General features: G+C 37.9%; 2 protein-coding genes across 13 annotated transcripts in view; one reads left to right on the forward strand and one right to left on the reverse strand.

Annotated features, from left to right (window-relative positions):
* Positions 1-19,396, reverse strand: part of prrg3 (proline rich and Gla domain 3) — a 303,812-nt gene that overhangs the window by 67,489 nt on the left and 216,927 nt on the right. The window lies entirely within an intron of this gene.
* The window catches only part of nsd1b (nuclear receptor binding SET domain protein 1b), a 47,744-nt gene that overhangs the window by 10,977 nt on the left and 17,371 nt on the right, over positions 1-19,396 (forward strand). For all 12 annotated transcript variants that reach the window (XR_015520507.1, XR_015520509.1, XR_015520508.1 and 9 more), the window contains exons 9-17: positions 1,578-1,678; positions 1,827-1,872; positions 4,827-5,008; positions 8,655-8,783; positions 11,942-12,065; positions 12,152-12,352; positions 13,562-13,741; positions 15,758-15,914; positions 17,296-17,501. Coding sequence is in view for 9 of the 12 variants with exons in the window: in XM_087301735.1 (XP_087157861.1) it covers positions 1,578-1,678; positions 1,827-1,872; positions 4,827-5,008; positions 8,655-8,783; positions 11,942-12,065; positions 12,152-12,352; positions 13,562-13,741; positions 15,758-15,914; positions 17,296-17,501 (1,326 nt within the window). In the remaining 3 variants the exon portion in view is untranslated. The remainder of the gene's footprint in view (positions 1-1,577; positions 1,679-1,826; positions 1,873-4,826; positions 5,009-8,654; positions 8,784-11,941; positions 12,066-12,151; positions 12,353-13,561; positions 13,742-15,757; positions 15,915-17,295; positions 17,502-19,396) is intronic.

Here is a 19,396-nt window from a genome sequence, read left to right on the forward strand (position 1 = left end):
TTCACCCAAAAGTGTCATTTCTGTTTTAATATAAAGACCTATTTACGGCCACGAAATCACGCATGAGCTAAAGTACTATTTGTTTACCTCAGAGAGTACACGTGCAGTTGCTGGCCATGTTCACATTAGTGAACAGAACCTGCATAGGCTGTAAATAACTGGTAATAAAGTTGTAAATAGTGTTCAGTTTGTTGTACAGAGTTTCTCAGAGCCACGAGAAGTATGATTTGCATGTATGTTTTTTTTTTTTTTTCTCAGAGTGACAACAGCCATGACATGAACACACTCTGCAGTTTCAAGTGAAACAGATACACACATCATTTAAATGATCATATCACATTTTAGGGTCAGTTATGATCGTGACAAGAATTTAATATGTTTTTTTCTTTCATAACGAGTTGTGCATTAAAATAAGTGTTTTACCGTGTCAGTAAAACAGTTCTAGCCTATATATTGTCGAATATAATGCAAGAGGGAATCTGATAATGACAAAATGTCTTATTTTACCAGTGAAAAAAGTTGTATAATAATATTGTCCATGATAAATGACAAGCAATGACATGTCTCAAACATAATTTAACAAAAGAAATATGAATAGTTGATGTCATCACTACTGTGAATTAACAACTAGGGCATATTTAAAGTCTGTTTAAGTCCACCAATCTAAGTCCATGCAACATTTAGCATTTTTATTAAAAGTAGACCTACACATAAGCCTTATATTTTTAATGTTGTTTTACCATATGTTTGAGAAATAACAATAATAATAGCCTACTCATTCATTCATTCATTTTCTTTTCGGCTTAGTCCCGTAATTAATCCGGGGTCGCCACCGCGGAATGAACCGCCAACTTATCCAGCACGTTTTTAAACAGCGAATGCCCTTCCACCAGCAACCCATCTCTGGAAACATCCAAACAGACTCATTCACACACACACTCATATACTACGGACAATTAAGCCTACCCAATTCACCTGTACCGCATGTCTTTGGACTGTGCGGGAATCCAGAGCACCCGGAGGAAACCAATGCGAACGCAGGGAGAACATGCAAACACCACACAAAAACGCCAGCTGACCCAGCCGAGGCTCGACCCAGCGACCTTTTTGCTGTGAGGTGACAGCACTTCCTACTGCGCTACTGCGTCACCTAGCCTATTCATATTAACCTTTTTTCTTTATTCATTTATCTACAGAATTGTGAAAAAATCGTGATCTTGATTTTAAGTGAAGAAAATCGTGATTTTCATTTTAGCCAGAATCATGCAGCCCTACTTACCAATACACTTTACTACTCAAAAATTTAATTTGGATATATTTACAGTAGGACATTTACCAAATATAACCATGGAACATGATCTTTACTTAATATTATAATGTTTGTTGGGAGGCACTTTGACTTTGAGGCTTATGCAACAAAGTGGTTCAGGGTCCCATATGCAGTGGCCTATAATTTGAAGACCTATTGCTAAGTACCACATTTTTTATTTTTTTTATATTTCATGATCATATTCAAGACTCTTAGTATCGGGGAAATAACAGTCGAAAGTGATTGATTTTTAATAATTTTTTAATAGGTGACAGTGTGTGTCTAAACTCAAAGAGACAGCGCAAACCCACAAAAAAGATTTTAGAAAGCTCCATTGAAGCAGAACCAATTCTCATTCCTAAAAGAAAGGTATTTGTTTAAATTATAACTTCACTTTGGTGGAAAACTAGATAAAGAATATTTGTTGCCAGAAAAATATATATTTATTTTAATTCACATTTGACCTAAAGGATTTTAGCACAAAGCAATATTGGGATAACTGCATTATCATTCACAGATGAAGTCGATGAAGATTTGCTCATCAGGACATTCTACAAATTCAGGTTTGGCAATTGAGAGCTTTCAAAACTATATTTTTCTTTTCAATAAAATCCAGTTAAAATACAGAATGTTAATTTTTACGGACAATGCATGGTTGCTTTAAAAGTTATTCTTGGATATCACAGCCACTAACATGACATGTTAAGAGTTATGTCTGATTCTTAATAACATATTTTATACTATGCAATGGTTTTATTTAGCACAAAAGTCGTGCTGGGTAGTAACTGGTTACATGTAATCTGGAATATTAGTCACACTTTACAATAAGGTTTCATTAGTTGATAATCACACAAGCAACTGCTAATGGTGACTGTATAGTGCCAAAGTGTAAGACCTCATTTAGTCAATCTGTTTTCTTTGTAAAGGGAGCCAAATTGTGGAATGATTTACCTGTTAGCCTCAAATTAGAAAGTAATATAAATGTTTTTAGTAGTGTTCCTAAAAAGTGATTAAAACTGCAGTGTTTGCACAAATCTTCTACTATTAGTTTGTTGAAGCATGCCGCCTTTGCTTTTGCCTTCAGTAATTTTATGTAAAGAATTATAATCTTGTGTATATGCATTTATTATATCTTTATTTTGTCAAGCCTCCTGTGGACAGGTGTTGAGATTTAGCAAATCTGCTAAAAAACTAAAGCAAATGCATTTGGTTTTCCAGTGTATATGTGATGTCCATGTCAAAAAAATAATAATATTAACATAATAATAATGTCTTCATCATATCTGGTGGTATTTAAATATAGTTAATGTATTTACTAGCATGAAGTAATAATGAACAATACTTAAACAATTGGCGTGAATTGGCTGAATTGGCTGTGCTAAAATTGACTGTGGTGTATGTGTGTGAATGAGTGTGTATAGGTGTTTCCCAGTGATGGGTTGCGACTGGAAGGGCATCTGCCGCGTAAAACATATGTTTTGTAAATTGGCGGGTCATTCCACTGTGTTGACCCCAGATTAAAAAAGGTAATAAGGTGAAAAGAAAATGAGTGAAAGAATGATTACCAACCATGATTTATATTATGTCTTCATCATATCTGGTGGTATTTACTAATTACGGATTGTAAACATTTTGACAATCCGGAGGCCTTTGGCCATGTAAGGCCATTTTCATGTTTATTAATGTGTTAATTCCCAAACAAGAACTCCCAAACTCCTAGTTTGGAAAAACTTGGCATAATGTATTGTTTAATATGTTACATGTTATGTAACAAAGAATTATTTGAGATTAATATGGTACAAAAAGATAAATTAAACAAAAAAATTAAAATTAAAAAAAAAATGTAAACTTAAAAGATGAAACAAAAAATGAAAAAAAAATTATTCTAGATTTTTTTTCTAACTTCAACTGACCTTTCGCTAAGCCACACCTGAAAGCAACCGTAGCTACACGGAGGAGGTTTGTCAAGTGTTGCGCTTGACAGACCTCCTGTCGAGTTAGGGTAAATACCCGGTATCTTAAAAGTTTGATCAGGCGGTAGAAATTTTTTCCCTTATTAAAACCTAAAACCCAAGGGGAGGTATTCCAGCGTGGATCAAGCTCTGTGAGGGGCTCTAAAAGAGCGTAGTTAAGTTGTTTTTGTATTTGATATGCCTGACACAGTGTTAGATGGCAATAACTCGCACACTTCTTACCCTAAAAAAATCTAAACTGTGTTTCCTACAAAAATACAAAGCAGGTTATGTTTCACAGCTTTCTTTTTCTTTTTTCTTTTTTTACTCTATTATGAGCACTGCTTCGTTTAAACCCTCGCAATAGCGGTAAGAGTGAGCACAATCCAGTCATATTTTTATCTATTTCAAGCTACGAATATTAAAATATATCAACAGAACCAAACAGAGATATGATCACAATCTGAGCACTTGCGATCAATATACTTCACCCGCAGCTGTTTTTTAGTCATTTAGATCCCTCATGTCCATGTCAGAGCTACAATTCACCAATTTTTTAGGCTGTCTTTTGGGGATTTAGTCATTGGTGATGACGTTATATCGGGTTAGTGTCTGCTTTTACATTTGGTGTCGGATCAATATTTGCTGGTATGGGAAAATACATTTGTTCGCTTCTGCTATTTATACTTTGATTTGCATTTCAGTTTATTTTTTTCCACTTAACTGCAAATTAGAATAGAAGCTGTATAAAAAGTGCACAAACATACTGACAGTTATAGCTACAGTACATTGTTATGGGTCAATGATGGTAATATAGGGCACAAATCCATCAATTTCCCCTTTCTGACTGTTCTTTCTAAATATGAATTATGTCCATGCATGTTTCCTCGTCGGTTAGTAACGCTTTATTTCATTGCAAAACAATTAATCTATCAGACTTTTTGGCTAAAAAAGATAATCATGGTTTCATTTGTCCATATTAGATTATTTTTACATTTTCCCTCTCCTGCTGTGCATGAACTAAGCTGTTGAATGGCTAGCGTATGAGGCGTCTAGGCTTTAGCTTAAATTTTCGGTTATTTTCTAATCAGTTGTCTATTAAATCGTGAATGTGCCCCTGTAATGCATACTGAAGTCCTTTTTTGTCTAGGTTTCTCAGATATCTCACCTCTTCACCAAAAACGATTGATTATATCCCTGGCAATGTCTGACACCGGCGCTTACATAATGTAATAGACGTGGCAGGCACGAAAGCTTGACAGGTGTAAAAACAGTAACTAAGTGCAAGGCTTAGCGAAGGGTCAATTGACATTAAGTAAACAATAAATTACAATTTTTAAGTAAACTACCCAGCACTGTTAACACTGAAAGTTGCAACAGGCTATAACCGAAACCTTGATTAGAGAATTATCATAAATTACTACAAATCCTGTGTTTTCCTTACATTGATGATCTGAAGCTCTCCAGCAATGTTTGGAAACAAGGTGTTTCAAATTTCTGTCTCTGAACAGTTTTAAGGACTGCTATTTGAGTTAATTTAAGTTCTGTTAATTTCATCCTGAAAGGAGTGGAACAGCAATCATCAAAAAGTAAGAATAAGCTGAGTATTGAGTCCAGTGATCCACCATCTGACCCAATGCTAAAAAGCACAGAGATGGAGATAGACGTTTCCCCTGCAGTGCTGCAAACAATCAATACAGAATCAGCAGACGATGGTTCAGATACTCTCAGATGCTCAGGTTCACAGGTCAGTGAAATGAACTCTTGAAAACAGTTACAGACTCTTTCATGGCCACTTTATTAGGCAGAGTGAAACATAATGTAATGCAAAACAACATTACAAAGGGTGAAACACTTTTACGAAACTTTAAACACAGACCACACGTAATGCAAAAACACGTTAGGCTGCTCGCGTGTTTGCCACAAAACTGGTAAAACATGCCTCGACCGCAGTCCATGTTCGGTCATCATAAACTAAATTTACGCCATGTACTTCACAACATGAATTTACCGCGCTCACCACCAGCGACAACAGCATTTTTTACAGTGTCACTTCCAGTGTGCGGTACATTCCTTTTCTGTAAAGAATCAGTTATTGTTAATTTATTTCAGGACTAGTAAAAGTGTTTTGCATCTTGCAAATTTTTTTCTAAACTGTAAATTTGTTTCATACCTGGTAAAATCGTTTTTCCTATGTACATGTGTCTTATAATAGGTAAAAATATTTCCCAAAATGTAAATTTGTCTAGAGCTTCGTAAAAGTGTTTCACACTTTGAAATGTTGTTTTGCACTTCCCGGTCACCGTAGAAGAGGATAACAAAAATTGTTTCTGAAAACAATCACCTATTGGACCTATTGGCTGATTCACAACCCACCAACTAGCTTTTGCAGATCACTAGAGAACACTATCATTTACCCAAACAATTCATCTGCCACTGAACTTAACTACATATCCCATTATGCACTTCAATCATACACAAGTTTCCAGATCAGTCCTGATTCATAGCGCTTCAATTTTTTCACATTTGGTATGTTACAGCCTTATTCCAAAATGGATTAAGTTCATTTATTTCCTCAACATTCTACACACAATAACCCATAATGACAATGTGAATTTTTTTTTGATTGTTGCATTTTTTTTTTAAATAAAAAACCTGAAAAACACATGTACATCAGTATTCACAACCTATGCTGTGAAGCTCTAAATTGTGCTGAGGTACATTCTGTTTCCACTGATCATTCTTGAGATAATTCAGCAGCTTAATTGGAGTTCACCTGTGGTAAATTCAGTTGATTGGACATGATTTGCATGTCAAAGCACAAACCAAGTATGAAGACAAAGGGATTGTCTGTAGATCTCAGAGACAGGATTGGATTGTCTCGAGGCTGGGGAAGGTTACAGAAACATTTCTGCTGCTCTGAAAGTTCCAATGAGCACAGTGGCCTCCATCATCCATTAGTGGAAGATGTTTGGAACCACCAAGACTCTTCCTAGAGCTGGCCGGCCATCTATGGTGAGTGATCGGGGGAGAAGGGCCTTAGTCAGGGAGGTGATCCATAACCAGATGGTCACTCTATCTGAGCTCCAGTGTTCTAAACAAACAACCATTTGTGCAGCAATCCACCAATCGGGTCTGTATGGCAGAGTGGCCAGATGGAAGCCACTCCCTGGCTGGAGTTTGCCAAAAGGCATCTGATCAACCCTCAGACCATAAGAAACAAAATTCTCTGGTCTGATGAGACTAAAATTAAACCCTTAAGATTGAATGCCAGGCGTTACGTTTGGAGAAAACCAGGCACCGCTCATCACTAGGCTAATACCATCCCTACAGTGAAGCATAGTGGTGGCAGCATCATGCTGTGGGGATATTTTTTAGCAGCAGGGACTGTAAGACCTTCAGGATCGAGAGAAAGATGAATGCAGCAATCAACAGAGACATTCTGAATGAATAACTGCTTGACTCAAAGCACACTGCCAAATTATCAATGGAGTGGCTTCACAACATCTCTGTGAATGTCCTTGAGTGGCCCAGCCAGAGCCCAGACATAAATCCTATTGAACATCTCTAGAGAGATCTGAAAATGGCTGTACACCACCGATTCCCATCCAACCTGATAGAGCTTGAGAGGTACTGCTAAGTGAAATGGGCAAAAATTCCCAAAGACAGGCGTGCCAAGCTTGTGGCATCATTTTCAAAAAGACTTGAGTCTGTAATTGCTGCCAAAGGTGCATCAACAAAGAATTGAGCAGCTTATGCTTGTGTAATTTTTTTCAGGTTTTTTATTTTTAATAAATTTGCAACAATTTCAAAAAATATTTTTTTCACATTGTCATTACGGGGTATTTTGTGTAGAATTTTGATGAAAAAAATTTTTTTAATCCATTTTGGAATATTCTGTAACATAAAAGAATGTGGAAAAAGTGAAGTGCTATAAATACTTTCTGGATGGACTGTTTATACACACCACACACATCTTGGCTGAGTTGTGTTTCCCTGTAGTGAAACTCACAAAGCGTTTTTGGATTGTCTAACCATGTAATAACCTTTGTTTGTTGTCTTGTTAATGTGTATTTTGCCGCCTACCTTGACCTTTCGCCTGTATCTCGAATTCCGTTTTGGATTAACTACATGCTCCTGTTTGTCCCTGATCGAACCTTGCCTGTAAAATCTGCAAAGTTCGATCCAACCCTTGTTTTCACCCCAAACATTACAAGTCACTTTTCAGACATTTTAGGAATGTAACAATTTACTCAACACACAAGTTAATTTGATTTCAAAATTTTATTTTCTCTCAGTTTTGTTTATAAGAAAATAAGGTTGAAGATATATACAGAGAATGAATTCTTTTTTTAATAGAATATTACTGCACATTTCTTGAAAATATAAAATATCATGACTGAAATTGAAAATTACACAAATTAAACCGCCAACATGTAGTGTTTGCTTGGTTGACGCTGTTAACGAAGCAGCTCTACGCTTATTAGCACTATTGAAATATGTATCTTAAAGAGACGAGGTGAACAGAAAATACCACATAACTAGGCCCACACGGAATCTGCGCGCGCAGAATTCCGCAGATTTTCCGCAGAATTCCGCAGATTTCTGCAGTTTTTTAGCCCATTATAAATTCTGTTTATTTACTTGAGTAAATGTGTAAATCGGAATTTATTCAGTTTTAATTCAGTATTTTATTACTTTTTATTTAATATATTAAAGTGTAAGTTATGATACTCCGCTGGATACTCCCAAAATAATTCCACAGAAATCCGCAGATTTTTACCAAAATTCTCCGCAGAAATAGCAAAAAACGTCAGCAGATTCCGTCTGGCCCTACACATAACTTATCTAAAGACAGTTGGCCTTAAAGATTCATTAAACTTAAATTCTGATGGTATCATGATTTGTTAGGCATCTCAACTGATTCGAAATGTCACATGTTTAAATGGATATTTAGCCAGCTTCCTACATTCTCCCAAGTGCTGATCAAACATGTTTACTCTGCAAAAACAAGCTCTGAAAGATGCCAACAGGGATACAAGGATCCGACAAAACCAACCAAATGTGTGTAGATGAAGTGCATATTAACACAGCTTCTATTAATAAAACTTTATTAGTCAATTACAATGCAGCTATGTTTTGCATAAGAATGCAAAAGTCAACTACATGGTCAGCAGGGTCATAGTGATCTGTGGCCACAAGTACCGTAGTAGAAAGATTTATGTAATAAAGTGGCCACTGATCTAGCACTGCTTGTCACAGTCTGTTTACTGTTCATGTCAGCAATGTGAAATCTGATGAAGTTTTTACTACAAAGCATTCAGTGAAGATATATAATTGAACTATAGAAGCTTATTTAATTAACTAACTTGAATACCTGGCATTTCATTCAGATGACTGAATCTAGTGACTTCTATTCTGAAAGAGACGAAAATTCCCAATCTGACAAAGGACTCTCGGATAGTAGAAGGCTCTCAGAAGAGAAAGGTGGCAGTACTTCAGTCAAGGAAAATGTGTGTCCGGTAGGTGTGTTAAGACTTTCTTACACCAACTTTCATGCTGCTTAAAATGTTTTAGCTGTTTGAAGTTCTGATGCGATTAAACATCATATGTTGTAATTATTTAGCAGTTATTGCTTCCCCCTATTTTTTATATAACATTTATCGTCCCATTTTGGATATTTTATTTGACAATCAAGAAAACACAACTGTATGAGCAAGAATCAGACTTTAAATAAGCTCCTATTATGAGCTTTTGAAAAATACCTTCCATTCAGTGTGTACAGTGCTTACACAAAGTATTCATAGCGCTTTACACATTTTTTTGTTACAGCCTTATTCCAAAATGGATCTGAAGATGAATTTGCATAAGTGATTCGGAAACATTTCCATTCAATAAATGTGCAAATAATATGTGATGCTCAAATGCGCTTACCATAACACACACACTTATTAATGATTCCTACTTGTCTTCCTCAAGATAAAGAGTAGGCAAAATCTGATATGTAGTAAGGGAGAGTTCATTAGATGCTGGTTTCAAACCAGGTTCATGATCGATCAAGTCAAAACATGTTGCCATGCACATTACTAGCTACGCCACTCACGCTGCTGTTTGCCGCTCTCTTTAGTTATGTTGTCTCTGTAAATCAAACGGTGGTGGGCGGGAATCACTCAACTAGCTATTTGCACTTAGCCTAAATAGACACTACAAAATTTTACACCTTTATCCCCACCATCGGACCATTTATTTTTTAATTCACTTACAGTGCGATGTTCAGACTAAGCGGCAACCTCCCGCTCTCCCTCAGGAAGCCAATACGGAAGTAACTAAAACTGCAATTCATCCGAAATTCCGCTAGTCCTGGCCTCTCCTGGCTCCATAACAGAGCAAATTTCAATTGAGCCCACTGTTAAAATGGCCAACTCTACAGCAGAAAAAAAGGTGTTTACAGCCTGGTACAAAAAAGATTTTGGTTAATACAGCTAATATTACCCTTCATGACAACTGTGAGGGGGGTGAATCTTTTTTTATAACTCATCCGTTTCCTTTATATTAAGTTATATTAAGTTTGTATAATTAAGGGAGTGGCCACTTGAGTGACAGCTAGGTCTCATTGGTCGCCGTAACATCACCTCAGCTGAATCCGGCAGATTAGCCACTGAACTTGGCATATTTATCGTATTTCTGTGTTGTTTTATGTGGCTTTACACAGTCAACTGCCTTTTGGACTTGTTTCCTACAATTATTAGATGGCATGGCATGCTGAGTGAACTTAATTGTGCTCACAAACCATTCACGTGGCCTCCGTTTCCCATGTGAGTAAAGTTTTATATAATTATATACCATCTCTATACATGTATATGTCCTATTTAAAATCGTTTATATTTATATTTAGAGCTGTAATGCACTTCAGAATCTGACTAATTGATTAGCTATAGGCTCTAGAACAGTCATCTGAAGCGTTGTCATACAGTGTTATGCTGGATTTCATCAATAGTCTTACATTAACTAATACAGACTATATCTGAAGGGTTTGGAAGTAATTCGCGTTTTCCTCCTGTTGAAAAACGTCATAAGAACAATGTTTAGTGGCTCAATGTATTACAGCAGTGTTTTTAAAAGTCTAAACACTTTATTGATATAGTATACAACCAAGCACAAGTGGTCAGAATACAAACGAGTCACAGGTGATAAAGTATTAAGCGTTCTCCCAAAGTAAAGTGTGTCTGAACCAGGTCCAATGTTTTAGTATAAATTCAACGCGAGTCTTTGTGCATAAGGCCCCTGGTGGTTCCAAACATCTTCCACTTATGGATAATGGAGGCCACTGTGCTCATTGGAACTTTAAGAGCAACAGAAATTTTTCTGTAACCTTCCCCAGCCTTGTGCCTCGAGACAATCCCTTCTAGGAGGTCTACAAATAATTCCTTTGTCTTCATGCTTGGTTTGTGCTTTGACATGCACTTTCAAACCTGGGACCTTATATAGACAGGTGTATGCCTTTTCAAATCATGTCCAATCAACTGAATTCACCACAGGTCAACTCCAATTAAGCTGCTGAAACATCTCAAGAATGATCAGTGGAAACAGAATGTACCTCAGCTCAATTTAGAGCTTCACTGCAGAGGCTGTGAATACTGATGTACATGTGATTTGTCAGTGTTTTATTTTTAATAACTTTGCAACAATTAAAAAAAAAAAAATTTTCCGCATTGTCATTATGGGGTAATGTCTGTAGAATTTTGAGGAAATCAATGAATTTAATTTATTTTGGAATAAGGCTGTAACATAAAAAAATTTGTGGGAAAAGTGAAGAGCTATGTATACTTTCCGGGTGCACTGTAACACAGCTCTTAGTGAAGTGCTGTGTATATTGACCTTATTCTCCGCAGACGAGTGGGCGCTGCCATTTGAATCTTTTTGGCATGAGACTTCCGGTCTCATTCACTTTTATTCAATTTTAGACATTAAAAACTGCTCGTTTCGCTGTTTGATGTTGCAAACTGATATTTCCTTGTTATATTACTCTACTTGGTCTGTACAGTCATGCAAACATATGTTTGTAGAGCAAGTAGTTTGACCGTTTTTTGCCGTTTATTATTCCTTGTCATTTTACCCATAGGCGACTGAAACGGAGGTTCTGTTCGTGAAAACAGGCGCACTTCCGCATTTTAGAATAAGGTCAATAGTTTATTGTTTTTTAAAAAAAGAGTCAACTCACAGATTGAGATTAACAGGATATTAATCTATCCACAACACAACTAGAATGTTTAGTCTGTTAAAGGGATCTCTCTCACTGACTTCTCCATCCTGACATTAAAATGGTAAGAATATGAGTGAGTCCATCAATGTCCTTCTGTTTAGCTGTGTAGCTCTTCATTTTTGCATGTGATCTGATCACTTTGATTTTTATATGGAAGCTGATCTGCACTGATTGTCTTTGTATTTTGCTCTTGGGATCATCCAGAGGTCCCTGTAATTCATTCAGGATATGTAGTAGGGCTTCCCTTTAATGCCCCTAAAACATGGATTGGTGTAAAAATGTGCTATGCGTTGACTCTTAATTGACTAAATATCTCGTCAATGGCAGGAAAAGTGTTATATATTTACATTCACTGAATTCATTTGTTGACAGTCTTGTTATTTTAAGAAATAGCCCAATGACCTCTTGTTTCTAAAGATGTGTGAGAAGCAGGGAGATCTTCTCCTGTGTGAAGGTCAATGCTGTGGAGCGTTTCACCCACAATGCACTGGCCTAAATGAGCCTCCCACTGGGAAGTTTTTGTGTCAGGAGTGCACGTCTGGTGAGTGCCTGCATCATAATTTACAAACCAACAGCCTTGGAGTGATTTCATATCTTTGACAGCTGTTTTTGTGAATGTTGTACTAGGTGTACACTCATGCTTCGCTTGTAAGCGTCTGGGTGAAGACGTCAGGCGCTGTATGGTTCCCGGATGTGGAAAGTTCTATCATGGGGAGTGTGCTGCCAGCCATGCACCTACAGTACCTCTGAACCGAGCCTTTCGTTGCCCTCTTCATGCCTGCCTGTCATGTTTTATCCTAAACCCTACCAATCCATCTGTAGCTAAAGGTTGGTTTTGCTTACATTGACATTTTTCCTGAGGTCATTTACACTTTATGGCTATCTAATAATGCAAATCTTGCTAGTACAAGCTACCTTTGCCTTCAGAAAACTCATAATTCTTGTTAAACATAGATTAAATAAGGCCCTGAAATTATTCTTCAAAGGTTTTGGCCTGTTTTGACATGAAACTTACTCTAGATTTGCTTCACATCCCTGAAGGTCTGATGGCTGTAGAGGTCATTTAAGAACAGTAAACTCAGTGTTCAAGAGTTGAGTTGAGCCTTGTGACGTGGTGCATTATTTTTTGGGGAGGAAGTAACCACATGAGTACACTCAGTTTCTCTATCCCATGTTCTAAAATAATATCTCAGAGCAGATAGAAATAAACTGTAGCGGCAGTTTTTCACACAGCATGCTTCATTAAAAAACTAGGAAAAAAAAACACTTTGATATTTCCCTGCGGTGGTTTAAAGTTATCACGTAGATTGCGTTATTATTATCGCGATCCTCCGCCCGCCCCAGTTGCAAATCCGCTCACGAAAAGTACACACTCAGGCCCTGTTTACACTGTCTTTGTTTTTAAAAGGCATTTTAGAACGACAACGATTTGACATCCACAGTGGCATGTAGTATTTCTGAGCAGCCCTCCTTCCTCTCTACCTCTGAAATCACGTGACCACACAAACACAGACGCTTACACAGCCATGCACTCGAGACAGCAGGTCCAGGCAGTCAGAGGACTGCTTGAATCTTTCACTCACTTGTACTTAGTCATTTTAGCGCACACCTCAGATACTGTTGGCTGGTTCCTGTTGGTTGTGCGTCTTTTTTACCGACGCCATTATAAAGACACAGATCACTGCCTATTCACGAGTCCCGCAGAAAAAGTGATTGACAGGTGGTAATTATGTGTGTATCTTGCCTTTATTCATTTACTGTATGATTTGTTTATGGGTAAAACAAAGACCATGCAGGTCAGGTAGTTTAAACTGTAGGCTACAAATAATTAATTGGTCATTAATTAATTAATTATTCATAATCGAAAATCAAATCGAATCGTGCCTTTAGAATCGAAAATGTAATCGAATGGAGGATTTGGAGGATCGTGACACCCTTAATATTGAGATTGCATTATTGCGAATGTGTTCAACGTCTAAAACACATTTTAAAACTGGTTGTTTTTGAAAATGAAATTCATTGTATTTTATGTCTCAGGCCAGCTAACCCGCTGCATCAGATGCCCTGTTGCATATCACTCCAGTGATTTCTGCATTCCTGCTGGCAGTGTCACACTCACCGACAGCAACATAGTGTGTCCAAATCACTTCACCCCAAGAAAAGGCTGCCGCAACCACGAGCACGTCAACGTCAGCTGGTGCTTTGTCTGCTCAGAAGGTTAATTCAGCCGCCTGAAACATCTTTACAGTTTGCTACTCTCAATATATTAAATGAACGCCTTTAGAAATGATTCATTTAATTCAGCTTAAAAGAACATTGTTTCTTCTGTATATTTTTTTTCTTTACTTTTTACATATTTTCCTGCATACGACACACAGCATTTCCTATTATGGGTTGCACTTCCAGTTTGGGAAACTTCAATTCAAAAGTTAAACAAATACCTGAAATAACAAGGTTAAGTTCACACTTAGCTGATGATTGATTGTGGGAGAGAGCCCTGAGCTCATAAGATACTCGAGCCCGGGGCTCCCTCCTGTTTGCAAGGCAAGAGGGGAGTTTGAGCTCAGATAGATCTAGAGAACTCCCCTGCTGTAATAGATAACGAATAGATAGTGATTGCTCTTAAGAGATAACTACTTACTAGGAGCATGTCTATGGCGCTGATTTGGATTAGTCAATTAGCTTAAGTTGCATGTTTTTAGAAGGTGGGAGGAAACTGGGGAACCAGGGGAAAAACCAGTGTGAGCACAGGAAGAATGTATAAACTTTGCACAGAAACATTGGCTGGCTTGGTAAGAACTAGAACCAGTGACATTCTTGCTGTGAGGCAACAGTGCTAACCACCTGGCCACCGTGCCACCCATCTAGGAAAGGAGCAGGAGTAGGGGTGAAAGAGGGGATTTTTAATTGAAGATGGCTGTTATATGGAATTTAGGGTATTTTAAGTAGCTTAGGAATTGAGTGACTGGTGAATCATAAATTAAACAATGCCGGACCAGACGCAAGCAATCATAAGCACGTGATCCTCTCAAAATTAGTTATAAATAAACTTCACATAACCAGCAAAAAATGAGTCAGAGGTACATGGTGCTTTTTTTTTTCTGTCATAAGAATAATGCTGGGGTAGATAGCTCTTCAAACTGAGATTTTTCAGGATCACAGTTGAAACCAAGGGGTAAGAAAATTTCACAGAATACACCAGCCACAAAGGCAGCACAGCTACACCCGGAAGTAAGCTCCACAAATTAGGATTTTTTGTCATTATTACGAATTTTTACAACAAACAAGCAATAGCAAGTTTTAATATATTCATAACTGTGTTTGTTTTACCGTCATCAATTAAAAAAAAACTCGCTGAATTTCGCTAGTTATTATTAATAATCCATAATAACAAAATCTGTTTAGCAGTCCTACAACATTCTGACACTCGATGACACTCAAATACCCAGTCAGAAAAGTTTAGTGGCTGGTAATGAGCTTTTTACAGTGTCTGCTATAATGCTAATGCTATCTTTTGTGTGTTTACATCCGTGGTCACCAAACTTGTTCCTGGAGGGCTGGTGTCCTGCAGATTTTAGCTCCAACCTTAATCAAACACACCTGAACAAGCTAATCAAGCTCTTACGTGGTATACTTGAAACATCCAGGCAGGTGTGTTGAAGCAAGTTGGAGTTAAACCCTGCAGGGACACCGGCCCTCCAGGACCGAGATTGGTGACCCCTGGTTTACATAGATGAATATGGCCACTGTGTAAATCCGCAGTATAGTTACAATCTTATTGCTTAATTAGAATGTTATAATAACATAATATATGCCTGATTTCAGTGATTTCCTGAAAATAAATACCAAAAAAAACACAACTGGAATAACTACATCAGTCACAATCGTCTTATCTCATATGAAGCAAGTGATCGCGATGGCATACAGTATTATGACCTGTACAGGTGTGGTAGTGGTGTCCCATTTCTTAGGGGTAAATTTTTAAGCCATTCACATTCTGTTTTAAGAGGAGGGAGAAGGGGTAGGGTTACAAAATAGACTTGGCATTGGGCCCAATAAAGCTCTTGTTTTACAGTTCTTCTCTGATTGTTTACAATGTAGCTAAAGTCACTATCATAATTCATCACTATCATAATTCAAACCATCATAGGGCATATTAAAAAAGGCGGAAATGTTTCTTATAAAGAACATTACCTTATTCAAAACATTTCCCCTGTATGTTTTTCTTTACAGGAGGTAGTCTACTGTGTTGCGAGTCCTGTCCTGCGGCATTTCACCGAGAGTGTTTGAACATCGACATGCCAGAAGGAAGCTGGTACTGCAATGACTGTCGTGCAGGAAAGAAACCGCACTACAAGGAGGTGGTGTGGGTTAAAGTGGGCCGCTACAGGTCAGCAAAATCCACCCATAAGGCTGGTTTATAGCGCCTCACCAGCCACAAACCTCACCGCTTGTCACGTGGCACTCATGTCTTATTACAAAGGGGCAAACAAAACTGACATTTAGCCTAAAATCCTTGCACAACCAACAGTTTTATCTGTTATCCCTCTCTTCTTAGTGGCCAATTTTAACGTGAGATTTTGAAAACCAGATCTAAATTTAGTGCAAACGGTCGGTCGGGTAGAAAACGGGGTGGGTGGGGCAGCAAGTGAACAAACCCCTGCTGAAAAATCCAGCTTAAATCAGCCTAGGCTGGTTGGCTGGTTTTAGCTGGTCGACCAGCCTGGTTTTAGAGAGGTTTTGGCCATTTCCAGGCTGGTTTCCAGGAAAATGACCAGCCAAATCCAACTAAAACCAGCTTGACCAGCTTGGTTTAAGCTGGATATTGCTGGTTTTGGCTGGACTCCCAGCTTGGCTAGGCTGGTCAAGCTGGTTTTAGCTGGTCATTTCCCAGCCTGACCAGCTAAGATAAGGCTGGAAATGGCTGGAAACCAGCCTGGAAGTGGCCAAAACCCCTCTAAAACCAGCCTGGTTGACCAGCTAAAACTAGCCAACCAGCTTAGGCTGGTTTAAGCTGTATTTTTCAGCAGGGACATGGGAGCGGGGATCAAATTTTAGTCCCGCACAGATTTCTAACGCCAGCACTGATGAGTACCTCTCAAAAAATGTAACTACACATTGCAACAATGAAGCTCTGTGATTGGTCGGCTTGGAAGCAGTATAGAGTGTGGGTGGGACTAAAAACTGTGAGCCAGATGGAGCGAGTGTTTACAAGTGTCGAGTCCCGTTAATGAGCTCCAGATGGAAACTTTTATTTTGTGTTTATCTAATAACTGAACTTCTTGCATGTCTACAGATTCACCCTCTCATTGAGCAAGTTTAGCTACTTGTACATTAAAGTAGGGTTTAGACAAAACATAACACCCGAGAAGAAACTCTACACAGAGGAACACAAAATCCTACTGCCAGCTAGTGTTTCGGAAGTGTTATTGTAGAGCAACCCAAACAGCACGAAAGGCAGGCACCGTGGGTCATGGCGATTACTCGACGCAAAAGTGTAAACCAGCCTTTAAAAGTGCACTATTTTGACTAACACTTTTGATATTTGAAAACACCAAAACAAAGAAGCCTATATATTATCAAAGACCTTGCCCCCTTTGAAATGTCTGTTAGTTATAGACGCTTCCCTTTCTGCTGATGGGCTGCGAGTGTATTTTGGGACTCTGTCTGACACTTTGGTCGAAGGTGTTTTTCAAATATTGCACATATTACCACCCAGCCTACAGTATAATCTAAACTTTGGTGACTGTTTCTGCTCTGCTCATTGTTAGATGGTGGCCAGCTGAGGTTAGCAATCCCAAAGACATTCCCGAGAATATCCTGCGCATGAAACATGATGTTGGAGAGTTTCCAGTTCTCTTCTTTGGCTCTAATGATTACCTTTGGACTTACCAAGCCCGTGTTTTTCCTTACATGGAGGGTGATGCCAACAGTAAAGAGAAAATGGGAAAGGGAGTTGACTCTACCTATAAAAAAGGTATCTTATTTTTAACAAATTACTGTTACTTGCTTTTAGTACTGCTAATTTTAATGAGCTTCTGCTTTGGTCAGATTATCATTTTAAGCTCAGGGAACAGGGAACGTCTTATGGATGTAACACTGAGATGTTATGTTGTACTAAATTAAGGGATTTGCTAGGACACCAATCACTCTGAATTTTCAGCAATTAATGGTATATAAAGCACATCTGCAAGATAAAGATTCAGCCTCTGTGGCAACGGGACATAACATCTCAATTCCCTTTTTCGTAAACAAGGGTTACATCCAGGGCTTTACATTAACTTTTTTGATCACCAGCCACAGTGGCTAGTAGTTTTCCAACGTTACTAGCCACTCTGCATTCTCACTAGCCACAATTTTGTTGTTGGGAAAATACTTTTATATGCAGAAATATGAGTTTGACATGCTATAAGTACTTGATTTAGATTTTGTGTCATGTCCACATGCCTTCTCATTCATTTCACGTTTTGTGTGTCGTGTATGAGCAAATGGGTCACATGACTGTTCAGAACTCAAAATTAAAGATTTACCTAATTTATCTCTGGTCACACCAAACAAAAATGATTTCTTAGCCACAAATTTTAAATGTGTCAAAAAAGCTAAATATAGCTGTATACTATACTTTTTATTTAACAAAACATTACTTTAAAAAAAACAAAGAAAAACAATTGACTTTCAAAAATAATTATTGTCATGTATCAAAAATATGCACAGTAATCTGTCCTCGCTAAAGGTCTCTCAGATCACCAGTTAACTACACATAAATGGAGAGTTAATCTCATATTGAAGCAGTTGTTGTAAAAAATGATAATTAAAACATATAAACAAAAATAACCGTAAGCAAAAGAAAGCAGGTGAAAAACATACTGTGTGATAATGGAAGGATGATCACACGGTTAAGGCCAATTAATCTGTTCAAAGCTAAGCAACCGGTGCTGCTTACAAAAAGACATATTTGGAGCTCTTGAAAGCAGCAAGACTGTGTGCATTAGCATTACTTTTTTCCTGACTATTTGAAAGAGATCCGATTACAGTTGCATTCCAGGCACGCGTGCTTTAAGGAAGGAAACAGGAGCGCGCACGCGCTTTAAACAGTCGCGCATCAAATCAGCTGTTAGCGCAAGTGATTATCCTCTCATTCTGTATTCATCTGCTTTCTTCTGCTCGCGCGAATGCAATTTGTTTTAGTCGTGCTGTTTGTCCATTCTAAGATCACATTTGCACGCATATTGGGTCATTCTTATAGTCAAACCCTGCTTTTAAAAAAACCACAATTTAAAAATTATTTTCAACCAGCCAAAGTGGCTAGTGGGAGTGACTGTCTAACCCGCCAAAGCTGAAATCTACCCGCATTTGGCGGGTTGGCAGGTGTTAATGTAAAGCCCTGGTTACATCCATAACTGAAATGTTCCACTTCAGTCAGTCTCTAGAAGTTTTGTCTTAAGACATTAGGTGAAATGTTTGTAAAGCACCACAGCAGCTGAATCTGTATGTGTTGGGGTGATGTATACCTAGTGGATAATGTGAACATGTCTAGTTATTTTGTAAATTCACAGCTCAGCTGTTGTTTTAAGTCTTGATTAGAATGTTCCTAATGTTGGAGCACATCTGATTATCTCTGGAATTTGATTTCTTCAGGGAATGACACAGTAGCTGAATACAGATTCACCCAGCTTTGAATTCTTAGAATTTCTAATTTACTTGATCCTAATGATCTGAGTGATCATTAGATTTGTATTTAGTGAGCATCTTGGGGGGAATCCATTACAATAATCCACCCTACTGGTGATAAAAGCATGAATCAACAAAGCATCTAATTCTTGAAATGTTTTTGAGATGATAATAGTTACTGCTATGACATGACTACTAAAA

The sequence above is a fragment of the Danio rerio genome, chromosome 21 (genome assembly GCF_052040795.2).
Source record: "Danio rerio strain M-AB ecotype USA chromosome 21, GRCz13ab, whole genome shotgun sequence".
In the NCBI taxonomy this organism is placed as follows: Eukaryota; Metazoa; Chordata; class Actinopteri; order Cypriniformes; family Danionidae; genus Danio; species Danio rerio.